Source organism: Salmo salar, chromosome 09 (assembly GCF_965601325.2).
Source record: "Salmo salar chromosome 09, fSalSal1, whole genome shotgun sequence".
In the NCBI taxonomy this organism is placed as follows: domain Eukaryota; kingdom Metazoa; phylum Chordata; class Actinopteri; order Salmoniformes; family Salmonidae; genus Salmo; species Salmo salar.
The window spans coordinates 92,909,583-92,923,999 of record NC_138299.1 but is presented as its reverse complement, the minus strand read 5'-3'; the positions used below and the strand labels follow the sequence as shown (position 1 = coordinate 92,923,999).

The 14,417-nt window shown below is 46.5% G+C and overlaps 1 protein-coding gene across 1 annotated transcript; it reads right to left on the bottom strand.

Moving 5' to 3' along the window:
- Positions 1-2,037: 2,037 nt before the first annotated feature.
- Positions 2,038-9,036, bottom strand: adrb2a (adrenoceptor beta 2, surface a). Its single transcript, XM_014213101.3, has 2 exons — positions 8,841-9,036; positions 2,038-8,166 (listed from the first exon to the last, which is right to left on the bottom strand). The coding sequence occupies exon 2, from the start codon at positions 8,161-8,163 to the stop codon at positions 6,871-6,873; it is 1,293 nt and encodes a 430-aa protein (XP_014068576.1). The 5' UTR covers positions 8,164-8,166; positions 8,841-9,036; the 3' UTR covers positions 2,038-6,870.
- Between the last annotated feature and the right edge of the window lie 5,381 nt (positions 9,037-14,417).

Below are 14,417 nucleotides of genomic sequence, written 5' to 3'. Positions count from 1 at the left end.
ACATCGTCTCTCTCTCTCTCAGCTTGACTGACTAGAGACACAGATTTTATACTACAGTACACCACCTTATTAAGGAAAAGCACACAGGGCCGGCCCTAAGCATAAGAGACATAGGCGACCGCTTTTTTAGGAACTCAGTCGGGGTCTCAACTTACTGTTGAGAGTTAGAATAGTAGAATACACAAGGTGTCATTTCTAAACTTGGTTGTGCATCAGCAGTTTTTCTCTTGTTATATCAGTCACTGACAGCCACTCAGTTAGCCCATGTCAGCTAACATTTTTTAATTGGTAAATTAGTCTAGTCAGCTATCTAATCCTGGTCAAATTACCGACCAGGCACACAGGGCATGTGACTAGGGGTCCTGACCTCCAGGGGGCCCCATTGATTTTGTTAGTCATTATCACTCAGATATCATATGAGCATGGAATAAGTCATGGCAAAATGTGTAGAATTGCAGGATTATTAACGCTAAAAAAATGTATTAACTCTAAAACGTTTTATTAACTATAAAATGTTTTATTAAATCTAAAATAAATATTTTTTCTCTACGCTGTCAAGAGGAGGGGCACACATTTTTTTTCCTGCAAGGTGGGGGTGCCCAAAAGGCTAGGGCCGGCCCTGCAAGCATGCAAATACCTGCACCCACACACATACACCACAGTGAACTTTGACACACACAGAGCCAATGTGCAGGGAGAGGGGATGACCAGGAGGGAGCAGTGTAGATGGCCAGGAGAGGACCAGCAGGGAGCAGTGTATATGGCTAGGAGAGGACCAGGAGGGAGCAGTGTAGATGGCCAGGAGAGGACCAGGAGGGAGCAGTGTAGGTGGCCAGGAGAGGACCAGCAGGGAGCAGTGTAGGTGGCCAGGAGAGGACCAGCAGGGAGCAGTGTAGGTGGCCAGGAGAGGACCAGCAGCGAGCAGTGTAGGTGGCCAGGAGAGGACCAGGAGGGAGCAGTGTAGGTGGCCAGGAGAGGACCAGGAGGGAGCAGTGTAGGTGGCCAGGAGAGGACCAGGAGGGAGCAGTGTAGGTGGCCAGGAGAGGACCAGGAGGGAGCAGTGTAGGTGGCCAGGAGAGGACCAGCAGCGAGCAGTGTAGGTGGCCAGGAGAGGACCAGGAGGGAGCAGTGTAGGTGGCCAGGAGAGGACCAGGAGGGAGCAGTGTAGGTGGCCAGGAGAGGACCAGCAGGGAGCAGTGTAGGTGGCCAGGAGAGGACCAGCAGGGAGCAGTGTAGGTGGCCAGGAGAGGACCAGCAGCGAGCAGTGTAGGTGGCCAGGAGAGGACCAGCAGGGAGCAGTGTAGGTGGCCAGGAGAGGACCAGGAGGGAGCAGTGTAGGTGGCCAGGAGAGGACCAGCAGCGAGCAGTGTAGGTGGCCAGGAGAGGACCAGGAGGGAGCAGTGTAGGTGGCCAGGAGAGGACCAGCAGGGAGCAGTGTAGGTGGCCAGGAGAGGACCAGGAGGGAGCAGTGTAGGTGGCCAGGAGAGGACCACCAGCGAGCAGTGTAGGTGGCCAGGAGAGGACCAGCAGCGAGCAGTGTAGGTGGCCAGGAGAGGACCAGGAGGGAGCAGTGTAGGTGGCCAGGAGAGGACCAGCAGCGAGCAGTGTAGGTGGCCAGGAGAGGACCAGGAGGGAGCAGTGTAGGTGGCCAGGAGAGGACCAGCAGGGAGCAGTGTAGGTGGCCAGGAGAGGACCAGGAGGGAGCAGTGTAGGTGGCCAGGAGAGGACCAGCAGCGAGCAGTGTAGGTGGCCAGGAGAGGACCAGCAGGGAGCAGTGTAGGTGGCCAGGAGAGGACCAGGAGGGAGCAGTGTAGGTGGCCAGGAGAGGACCAGCAGCGAGCAGTGTAGGTGGCCAGGAGAGGACCAGCAGCGAGCAGTGTAGGTGGCCAGGAGAGGACCAGGAGGGAGCAGTGTAGGTGGCCAGGAGAGGACCAGGAGGGAGCAGTGTAGGTGGCCAGGAGAGGACCAGGAGGGAGCAGTGTAGGTGGCCAGGAGAGGACCAGCAGGGAGCAGTGTAGGTGGCCAGTTTATGCTAGATGTTCTTCTTAAGAAGCTTTTATTATTATTTATTTTTTGACACAACAGACCACAGTATTAAAGAAACGACAGAGAGATGTCCAATACACACAAAACACATCAGACCATAGTATTAAAAAAACGTCACAGAGATTTCCAAAACACATGAAACACAGCAGACCACAGTATTAAAAAAACAGCACATGAATATTCAATACACGCAAACACATACAGAACACACATGCAAGCTTTTACAGGGGAATGCATTCATTCAAATGTGGGTTCTTGATGTCCATGGCTCAAAGTCTAAAACGATGTGTCTTTTTTGTACAATTTTTGGTTTTTGTAAGCTACTACTGCAAAAGTAGTGAGATGGTTGTTAAATTTGAAGATTACATAAAGTAACGAAAATAAAAACAATTATTGCTTTCACCACGTATTTATGAATATAAACACAAAATCCAATAAAAAAAACTATATTTATTTGCTAGGCACAAATTGACCCATATTTACTTATTTTTGTGCAGCAGGACTTTTGACAACAAGTGGTGCTTCCAAAGCTATAGTACAGGACAAAGATGTTCCTCCAAAGTAACAAAATTCACAGTTTCAACACCGTTAGCTGACAACACTTGAGACGGAAAGCCACTTACACACACACACACACACACACACACACACACACACACACACACACACACACACACACACACACACACACACACACACACACACACACACACACACACACACACATACACATACACATACACACACACACACACACACACACACACACACACACACACACACACACACGGACACTAACACTGTTATAGACAGGTAGAGGAAAGCCAGGCCGACAGTAGCTACAATTAACGTGGAACTACTATGATCATAGCATACTGTTGAGTTGATCACAAGACTGTCTACAGCTAGGGGAATCGGTTAGGGTTATGTCTAAAACAGCTAGGGGAATCGGTCAGGGTTATGTCTAAAACAGCTAGGGGAATCGGACAGGGTTATGTCTAAAACAGCTAGGGGAATCGGTCAGGGTTATGTCTAAAACAGCTAGGGGAATCGGTCAGGGTTATGTCTAAAACAGCTAGGGGAAGTGGTCAGGGTTATGTCTAAAACAGCTAGGGGAATCGGTAAGGGTTATGTCTAAAACAGCTAGGGGAATCGGTCAGGGTTATGTCTAAAACAGCTAGGGGAATCGGTCAGGGTTATGTCTAAAACAGCTAGGGGAATCGGTAAGGGTTATGTCTAAAAGAGCTAGGGGAATCGGTAAGGGTTATGTCTAAAACAGCTAGGGGAAGTGGTAAGGGTTATGTCTAAAACAGCTAGGGGAAGTGGTCAGGGTTATGTCTAAAACAGCTAGGGGAAGCGGTAAGGGTTATGTCTAAAACAGCTAGGGGAAGTGGTCAGGGTTATGTCTAAAACAGCTAGGGGAATCGGTCAGGGTTATGTCTAAAACAGCTAGGGGAAGTGGTCAGGGTTATGTCTAAAACAGCTAGGGGAAGTGGTCAGGGTTATGTCTAAAACAGCTAGGGGAATCGGTCAGGGTTATGTCTAAAACAGCTAGGGGAATCGGTAAGGGTTATGTCTAAAACAGCTAGGGGAAGTGGTCAGGGTTATGTCTAAAACAGCTAGGGGAATCGGTAAGGGTTATGTCTAAAACAGCTCGGGGAATCGGTCAGGGTTATGTCTAAAACAGCTAGGGGAATTGGTCAGGGTTATGTCTAAAACAGTTAGGGGAAGTGGCCTTATGGTGAGTAAACGTGGGTATAATTTGGGACACAGCCGCAGACACTTGAGGAGTATGGGGAATAGATATCCCATTAGAGACTTGAGGAGTATGGGGAATAGATGTCCCGTTAGAGACTTGAGGAGTATGTGGAATAGATATCCCGTTAGAGACTTGAGGAGTATGGGGAATAGATATCCCGTTAGAGACTTGAGGAGTATGGGGAATAGATATCCCATTAGGGACTTGAGGAGTATGGGGAATAGATATCCCATTAGAGACTTGAGGAGTATGGGGAATAGATATCCCGTTAGAGACTTGAGGAGTATGGGGAATAGATATCCCGTTAGAGACTTGAGGAGTATGGGGAATAGATGTCCCGTTAGAGACTTGAGGAGTATGGGGAATAGATATCCCATTAGAGACTTGAGGAGTATGGGGAATAAATATCCCGTTAGAGACTTGAGAAGTATGGGGAATAGATATCCCGTTAGAGACTTGAGGAGTATGGGGAATAGATGTCCCGTTAGAGACTTGAGGAGTATGGGGAATAGATGTCCCGTTAGAGACTTGAGGAGTATGGGGAATAGATATCCCATTAGGGACTTGAGGAGAATGGGGAATAGATGTCCCATTAGAGACTTGAGGAGTATGGGGAATAGATATCCCATTAGAGACTTGAGGAGTATGGGGAATAGATGTCCCGTTAGAGACTTGAGGAGTGTGGGGAATAGATGTCCCGTTAGAGACTTGAGGAGTATGAGGAATAGATGTCCCGTTAGAGACTTGAGGAGTATGGGGAATAGATATCCCATTAGAGACTTGAGGAGTATGGGGAATAGATGTCCCGTTAGAGACTTGAGGAGTATGGGGAATATATATCCCGTTAGAGACTTGAGGAGTATGGGGAATAGATGTCCCGTTAGAGACTTGAGGAGTATGGGGAATAGATGTCCCGTTAGAGACTTGAGGAGTATGGGGAATAGATGTCCCATGAGAGACTTGAGCCCTGTGCTCCTCCTGCTAACCGTCTGTCAGACTGGGAAAACGTTATACATCCTAATCTAGAGATCGCTCCCTGCATGCGACTGTTGTTTAGGAGGGAGGGAGTCGTCTGATTCCCCAAGTAAACAGCAGAGATAATGGATTTATCCCCTGTTTATCGGCCTGGACTGGGCTCAGCCCTGCAACAACACAGGAATTTCCTGGTGAGAAACAAGTCAGAGAGAGACAGAGAGAGATAGATAGAAAGAAAGAAAGAAAGAAATGGGAGAGGAGATAGATACAAAGAGAAATACAGGGAGAACTACAGAGATAGATACAGAGATAGATACAGAGATAGATACTGAGAGAAAGAAAGAGATAAAGAGAGGGAAACTAATTGATACAGGCATCATCAACAGCTGTAGAAATAGGTCATTGTCTAGTCGGATCATTGCAAAGATATCCTGAACGATCCAGAATTCTGTTTACTTTGGAAAAACTTCACAGAGAACCAAAGACCCACCAGCGATCACACCCTGATTAGAAACATCTCAATCGCCCAGTCCACCTGTTGTCTCATGCATGTTGACTGGTCTGACCGTATAGGGCACTGGTCAAAAGTACTGCAAGAGATAGGGAATGGGGTGCCATTTCAGACGCAGCCTGCCTGGGTCCTGTAAGCGGCACCTCTAGGGCAGGAGACAGGGACACTGTTATCTCTGGCCTGGTTCCACAGACTGTTTGTTATTCCATGGAGTCGGTCTGTACCCTTCCCTCCGATCACTGAGGAAACTACTGACTCTGCTCTCAGTAAACATGGCTACTTCCCAGAACGACAACGACAGATCCAGTCAACAAACCGCAGACTAACCACTGACTTCTGATAGAAACACCCGGAGACTTGGGAGAGGAAATGGACTTCTGTGTAGAAGGGTAAAGATAGAGCAGAGAGTTGAGGAGAGGAGAGAGGTGACGGGAGGGCTGATGTGACACTGGATCAGATCATTAAGGCTAGGGGAGGTGTGGCACAGCAGCGATTATCAATTGACAGTTAAGTCATTGAATGCAAAAGCCATGTGTGCTCAACTCTAAAAATGTAAAAGTTTTGTGTGAAACTCAAGAAAATGGTCCATGGAAAAACAAATGGAACATGGTCCTCTCTCTGTCTCTCTCTGTCTCCCTCTCTGTCTCCCTCTCTGTCTCTCTGTCTCTCTCTTTCTGTCTCTGTCTCCCTCTCTGTCTCCCTCTCTGTCTCTGTCTCTCTCTCTCTCTTTCTGTCTCTCTCTCTCTGTCTCTGTCTCGCTCTCTGTTTTTCTCTCTGTTTCTCTCTCTATGTCTCTCTCTGTCTCTCTCTGTCTCGCTATCTGTCTGTCTCCCTCTCTGTCTCTGTCTCTCTCTCTGTCTCTCTCTCTCTTTCTGTCTCTCTCTCTGTCTCTCTCTCTATCTGTCTCTCACTCTCTGCCTCGCTCTCTGTTTCTCTCTCTGTCTCTCTCTGCCTCTCTCTGTCTCTCTCTGTCTCTCTCTCTGCCTCTCTCTGTCTCTCTCTGTCTCGCTATCTGTCTGTCTCTCTCTATGTCTCTCTGTCCTCTCTCTCTCTCTCTCTCTCTCTCTCTCTCTCTCCCTCTCTCTCTCTCTCTCTCTCTCTCTCTCTCTCTCTCTCACCAATTATTCATAATAATATATGCCATTTAGCAGACACTTTTATCCAAAGCGACATACATTCATGTGTGCATACATTTCATGTATGGGCCACAGAGTAAAATGGTCTTCTGGATTTATGAGCCAGTCTGGTTTCTGTGGTCAGTGAATCAATGTGACATATTTAGATTATACATGATAAGAACGTATAGATATCTGAAACGACAAGGTGAGGTAGATGGAACAATCTACATGATCTCTCTCTCTCTAAATATACATTCAACTTAGCAAACCTACTGGTGAAATGCAACAAATTCCTCTCCTGTCCTCAATTTAACAAGTCTCACCTGTGCTACCTGCTCACCATTCACCCTCTATCCATCCAGTCTCATCTCAGTGACTTGGTGAAGTGACAATGAGCGATAACTGTGAAACATGTCTGTCTGTTCCAAAGGTTGTTCACTTCCCTTAGCAAGGTGAGGGGTTTAAAGTACAATTGTTAACCCTTTACTGCAGTTCCCATTCGGGTCCGTTCCGTCTGCAGCTCCACTCCCACCCGCCTCTCCCCTCCCAGAGCTCCCGTCTGCAGCTGGGTCACTGTCCTCCGAGCTCCCCTTACTCCTCCCTCCTTGCTGCTCACTCTGCCAGCTATGTCCGCTGTACACGTATCCATTACTAGGCCCTATGTTGGGGAACCGGACCTTCTTGATGCACAGGATCTCCTTGAATGCGTATCTGAACTCAGGGCTCCTGCAGTAGATCAAGGGGTTGAATGCGGAGTTGGCGTAACCGATCCAGTTGAGTATCCTGAAGGCGAGTCCAATGTCCCCTACCTTCCAGATGGCTACCACCACGTTGAGGACGAAGAAGGGTAGCCAGCACAGCGTGAAGATCCCCATGATGATCCCGAGGGTCTTCAGGGCCTTGTGTTCCCGCAGGCAGAACTTGGTCTTCCTGAAGCCTCCTCCAACTCCTCGGCTCTCATTGTTATTCTCCACTCCTCCTCCTCCTCCTCCTCCTCCTCCTGCCATGTTGTTGTTATGGGCATGGAAGCGCCCCTCACTGCGGTCAATCTTGCGTAGTTGCTGCTTGGCCTCCTGGAACACGCGGCAGTAGACGAACACCATGACGACTAAGGGGATGTAGAAGGAGATGATGGAGGAGGTGATGGCGTAGGCTGTGTTAGTGTTGAAGTCACAGCAGTTGCTGTTCTGGATGCAGGCCTTCGCCTCCGCGTCATCACTGATCCACCACTTCATGTGGATGGGTAAGAAGGAGATGAGTCCAGCGATCACCCACACCAGCAGGACCACCACGCGCGCCTTACACTTGGTCAGCAGAGACTGGTAGCGGAATGGAGAGGTTATGGCCAGGTAACGGTCCAGCGCTATCACGCAGAGCGTCTCGATGCTGGCCGTCACACACAACACGTCAGTGGCAGTCCAGAACTCACACCAGAAGCTGCCGAAGTGCCAGGTGTTGAAGATGATGTAGCAGGCGCCGAACGGCACCACGATGAGACCCATGACCAGGTCGGCACAGGCCAGAGAGGTGATGAAGCAGTTGGTGATGTTCTGCAGTCTCTGGAACCGGTAGATGGCTATGATGACCAGGATGTTGCCAAACACGATGCCAACGACCAGCAGTGACATAACCATGCCTAGGAGGACCATCTCCACCTCACTGTAACCTGGTTCGCCGCCAGCCGCCCTGGCCCATGATGTGTTGGCTGACTCGGTGACATTGAGGGAAGGCACAGGGGGGGTGCAGCTGCCCATTGTCTAAAGGTAGGAGATGGAGAGAAAGAAAGAGAGATGGGTAAAAACAAGAAGCAGGTTAAGCTACAAAAAAGAAAGAGAGAGAGAGAGAGAGGGAGAGAGGGAGAGAGAGAGGGAAAGAGGGAGAGAGAGAGGGAAAGAGGGAGAGAGAGGGAGAGGGAGAGAGAGAGGGAAAGAGGGAGAGGGAGAGGGAAAGAGGGAAAGAGGGAGAGAGAGGGAAAGAGGGAGAGGGAGAGAGGGAGAGGGAAAAAGAAAGAGAGAGAGAGGGAGAGAGGGAGAGAAAGAGGGAAAGAGGGAGAGAGAGAGAGGGAAAGAGGGAGAGGGAGAGGGAAAGAGGGAGAGAGGGAGGGAAAGAGGGAGAGAGAGAGGGAAAGAGGAAGAGAGAGAGGGAAAGAGGGAGAGGGAGAGAGGGAGAGAGAGAGGAAAAGACGGAGACAGAGAGGGAAAGAGTGAGGGAAAGAGGGAGAGGGAGAGAGGGAGAGAGAGGGAAAGAGGGAGAGAGAGAGATAAAGAGAGAAGGAAAGAGGGAGAGAGAGAAGGAGAGAGGGAGAGGGAGAGAGAGAGAAACCGTGTGAGGGGCTAAGAACCTTTAGGATAAAACAATGGGTAACTTGAGTGAAATAACGTCCATGACAACAGCAGACAAAAACAAACAAATAAACACTACATGTACAAACCTCCACAGGTTGTGGTCCCTGTCCAACCTCCCATACACGTTGTCATAAAATAATTCTTCAGGTTTGAGTAGTTCCTCAGTGTATAGTTTCCCACATCCTTCTATCAGCTCCCCCTCTCTTTTACTATTACACTAGCTCTCTCTGTCACTCTCTCTCTTTCTGTCTCGCTTTCTCCCTCACTGCCGTGCAGTGTTTCTGCTAATGTTGCTCCCAGGCTGTCTGTCAGAACCCTTATAAGATTCAGCGATGACATCATAGCATGGACTCAGCCAATCATATGCCTAGCCTGACGGGAGCGCTGAAGGCTGCAGTGAGGTGAGTTTGAACAGAGGGGAAGAGAGAGTATGAGAGGGAGACAATAATGCATGCAGAGCAGAATTAGCACTATAGCGACTACTTATCCAAATCTAGAAAAGTGCCGTTAAATTCCACAACCACCTAAAGGAAAGTGATGCCTAAACCTACAGAGAGATGAACCTAGAGAAGAGTCCCCTCAGCCAGCTGATTCTGGGGCTCTATTCACATATATAAATAGACAACACATAGCCCCAAGACAGCAACCCAATTAGACCCAACCAAATTATGAGACAATTAAATGAGAGCTACTTGAAACACTGGAAAGAATCAACAAAAAAACCGAGCATGCTGGAATGCTATTTGGCCCTAAACAGAGAGTCCACAGTGGCAGAATACTTGACCAATGTAACTGGGTTGTGTCATGGCGGAGATCTTTGTGGGCTATACTCGGCCTTGTCTCAGGATGTTAAGTTGGTGGTTGAAGATATTCCTCTAGTGTTGTGGGGGCTGTGCTATGGCAAAGTGGGTGGGGTTATATCGTGCCTCTTTGGACCTGTCCGGGGGTATCGTCGAGTGGGGCCACAGTGTCTCCCAACCCCTCCTGTCTCAGCCTCCAGTATTAAGGCTGCAGTAGTTTATGTGTTGGGGGCTAGGGTCAGTCTGTTATATCTGGAGTATTTCTCCTGTCTTTTCCGGTGTCCTGTGTGAATTTAAGTATGCTCTCTCTAATTCTTTCTTTCTTTCTTTCTTTCTTTCTTTCTTTCTTTCTTTCTTTCTTTCTTTCTTTCTTTCTTTCTTTCTTTCTTTCTTTCTTTCTCTTCTTTCTTTCTTTCTTTCTTCTTCTCTCTCTCTCTCTGAGGACCTGAGCCCTAGGACCATGCCTCAGGACTACCTGGCCTGATGATTCCGTGCTGTCCCCAGTACACCTGTCCGTGCTGCTGCTCCAGTTTCAACTGTTCTGCCTATGGAACCCTGACCTGTTCACCGGACGTGCTACCTGTCCCAGACCTGCTGTTTCCAACTCTCTAGGGACAGCAGGAGTGGTAGAGATACTCTCAATGAACTGATATTTACTCCTGAGGTGCTGACCTGTTGCACCCTCGACAACCACTGTGATTATTATTATTTGACTGGTAATCTATGAACATTTGAACATCTTGGCCATGTTCTGTTATAATCTCTACCTGGCACAGCCAGAATAGCCTGGTCCCTCTCTAGGTTTCTTCCTAACTAACTACCTACCAAATGTACGACCATATTACCGTGAGATACACAGTGAGCTCCAGAAATGTTGGGATAGTGATACATGTTGTTGTTGTTTTGGCTCTCTAGTCTAGCACTTTGGATTTGAAATTATACAATGACTATGAGGTTAAAGCTAAACTGTCAGCTTTAATTTGACCTTATTTTTGGGTTAACCGTTTAGAAATTACTGCACTTTTTCTACATAGTCCACACATTTTAGGGGAAGTAGCAAAACGTAAAGTATTTGTTCCCATGTTCATAGCACAAAATGACTACACATGCACACAAGCTTGTGACTACACATTTTTCAATGCATATGCTGTTCGTTTTGGTTGTGTTTCAGATTATTTTGTGCCCAATAGAAAGGAATATATATTTTTTTACACTTCTACATTAATGTGAATGCTACCATGATTACGGAGAGTCCTAAATGAATCGGGAATAATGATGAGTGAGAAAATTATAGATGCACAAATATCATACCCCCCCAAAAATGCTAACCTCCCCTGTTATTGTAATGGTGAGAGGTTAGCATGACTTGGGGGTATGATATAAAATGCTAACCTCCCCTGTTATTGTAATGGGGAGAGGTTAGCATGACTTGGGGGTATGATATAAAATGCTAACCTCCCCTGTTATTGTAATGGTGAGAGGTTAGCCTGACTTGGGGGTATGATATATAATGCTAACCTCCCCTGTTATTGTAATGGTGAGAGGTTAGCATGTCTTGGGGGTATGATATAAAATGCTAACCTCCCCTGTTATTGTAATGGTGAGAGGTTAGCCTGACTTGGGGGTATGATATAAAATGCTAACCTCCCCTGTTATTGTAATGGTGAGAGGTTAGCCTGACTTGGGGGTATGATATAAAATGCTAACCTCCCCTGTTATTGTAATGGGGAGAGGTTAGCATGACTTGGGGGTATGATATAAAATGCTAACCTCCCCTGTTATTGTAATGGTGAGAGGTTAGCCTGACTTGGGGGTATGATATAAAATGCTAACCTCCCCTGTTATTGTAATGGGGAGAGGTTAGCATGACTTGGGGGTATGATATACAATGCTAACCTCCCCTGTTATTGTAATGGTGAGAGGTTAGCCTGACTTGGGGGTATGATATTTGTGTCTGTAACTTTCTCACTCATCATTATTCACGATTCATTCAGGATTAGACACTGTACACTTTTTTTTAAATTTTATTTTTTATATTCATGAAACATGTTCCTATTTCAATAAAATATGACACCATAATCTGTGAAGGCTTTACTGTTTCCTGCTAGTTAGAGTTAATAGCCAGGCTAATACAGTATGTTATATACATAAGAGTTAGTTCTCCCAGCTGAGTGTAATTGGTTTGTAAGGTGATATAACCATGGAGGGTAGTTCATGAAATCTGTGTTATTTCTTTTCTCTGCCTGGTGTTAAGAGTCCTACTGGTGATTTATGATGTGGTTTATCTTCTGGCCCAGCCTCAGAAGGACTTTTCCCACTGACAAACCTGAGTGTGTGTGTGTGTGTGTGTGTGTGTGTGTGTGTGTGTGTGTGTGTGTGTGTGTGTGTGGAGGTGCGCGCGGGCACGGGTCTTTGCGCATGTGTGTCCATGCGTGTGTGTGAGTGTGAATAAGGACTATTCCCACTAACAACCCTCTGCCAACACTGCCAGCACAGGATTCCAGCTTGTTTCAATAGCAGGATCGGTCTGTATAAAACTGCATGTCTTAGGTGTACAAGACCTTAGTGGAAAAAAAGATTAACTTTGGACCAAATAACGTGTGATCTGAGTTTTAGCCGTTCTTCCCACCCTGTCATATGGAAATATTTAAGACAAGATCTGAATTGGATTGGAAACTTGCAGTATAAACTGAATATTACCCTACTTGAGTTCCTTGCATATACAAATACGTGGAGGTTACTCTTAGTTTTGTTCTTACTGCAATATGTCATTATGTCATTCTTGTTTTAAAAATGTCTAAAATAGCAACATGATCAATTCTAAATCTTATACTGTGTACACTAAAGAGTTGGGTTAAATTCCATTTCAAGTTACGTCATTTGAAGGTCTCTCAAGCCTTGTTCATACCGCAGATCTTAATGCTCATGTCAGTTTTGTCCAAACAGGTTACAAGTGACCAAATCAGATGTGTGTGTTCAGACAGCAGTCATTAGCTGACATGGTTACACTAGCTGAACATTTTGGTTGTACTACACAGCTGATTCAAATTCTAACCAACTCACTATCAAGGTCTGTCTACAGAGATGTTTCAGAAGACATTTGCATGGCGAGGCCTCCTGTCAATGAAGACTACAAGGAAAAGCTTCTGATATGATACATGCAAACATTCAGACATGCAAAGATTCCTGGATAAACTCATCTGATAAAACCCTACCAAGAGCCCAGTAGTTTAGCCCATATGTTATCTAACCCATATTTTACTAAGTACATTCACAGAGAACACAGTGTCTTCTACAGATGACCTGTGAGAAAGATTTGAATGTGAAAGAAGAGGGACCTTGGTTATGATTAAGAGGTGTGTTTGTCTCAGAGAAGCAGTTCAGTTATGATAAACCAATCTGGTGTATCAGTGCTTTTCTCAGGTACCAGCTGTAATCTGTAGTCTGGTTCTGAGTTCCGGTTCTCAGTCCTTCTCCTTGTGAGTGTTGGCCTGCCTTTTCTCCAGCTCTGAACAGTGTCTCTGCGTAAAGAAAGTATCCAAATGACCATCATTAGTGTGTGTGTGGTGTGTGTGTGTGTGTGTGTGTGTGTATCTGTGTGCATGTGTTTGTTCTCCAGTGTAGGGCAGTGTCATCGGTACTATTTGGCAGAGCACGACACACACACACACACACACACACACACACACACACACACACACACACACACACACACACACACACACACACACACACACACACACACACACACACACACACACACACACACACACACACACACACACACACACACACACACACACACACACAGAGGCAGAGACATGCACCAAATAGATTATCCGTTAACTCTGTCAGAGCCGTAACACACCATCAACCCTCATGCCCCAAAGGAGACCAAAAACTAGAATTAGTGAGAAAAATCCAGCCAGGATTTCTGTTTCCACTAGAACACTTCTGTGTTCTGACAGAAGTACCAGCTCTGAGTGACAGGGGCACCAATAGCACATAACATATCAACCAGCCTAGCGTTCTGGGCTGGTGGTTCTTGGCTGTGGATCATAGTGTCGAAGATAACTCTACTGTAAGTGTTCTGCTGTCTGCATTGTGTGCGTGTGTGTGTGTGTGTGTGTGTGTGTGTGGTGTGTGTGTGTGTGTGTGTGTGTGTGTGTGTGTGTGTGTGTGTGTGGTGTGTGTGTGTGTGTGTGTGTGTGTGTGTGTGTGTGTGTGTGTGTGTGTGTGTGTGTGGTGTGGCATACGTATGGGTTTGTGTGAATGAGAGAGAACATGCTGTCCCTTTTTGCCTTCCAGTGTCAAGCAGACTGTAACACTGATTACCACTTTTACCCTGTTAGAACTCCACCATAGAAACAGCATGGTTAGAATAGATATACACTTTTACCCTGTTAGAGCTCCACTATAGAATCAGCATGGTTAGAATAGATATACACTTTTACCCTGTTAGAGATCCACCATAGAAACAGCATGGTTAGAATAGATATACACTTTTACCCTGTTAGAGCTCCACTATAGAAACAGCATTGTTAGAATAGATATACACTTTTACCCTGTTAGAGCTTCACCATAGAAACAGCATGGTTAGAGTAGATATACACTTTTACCCTGTTAAAGATCCACCATAGAAACAGCATGGTTAGAGTAGATATACACTTTTAGCCTGTTAGAGCTCCACCATAGAAACAGCATGGTTAGAATAGATATACACTTTTACCCTGTTAGAGCTCCACTATAGAATCAGCATGGTTAGAATAGATATACACTTTTACCCTGTTAGAGATCCACCATAGAAACAGCATGGTTAGAATAGATATACACTTTTACCCTGTTAGAGCTCCACTATAGAAA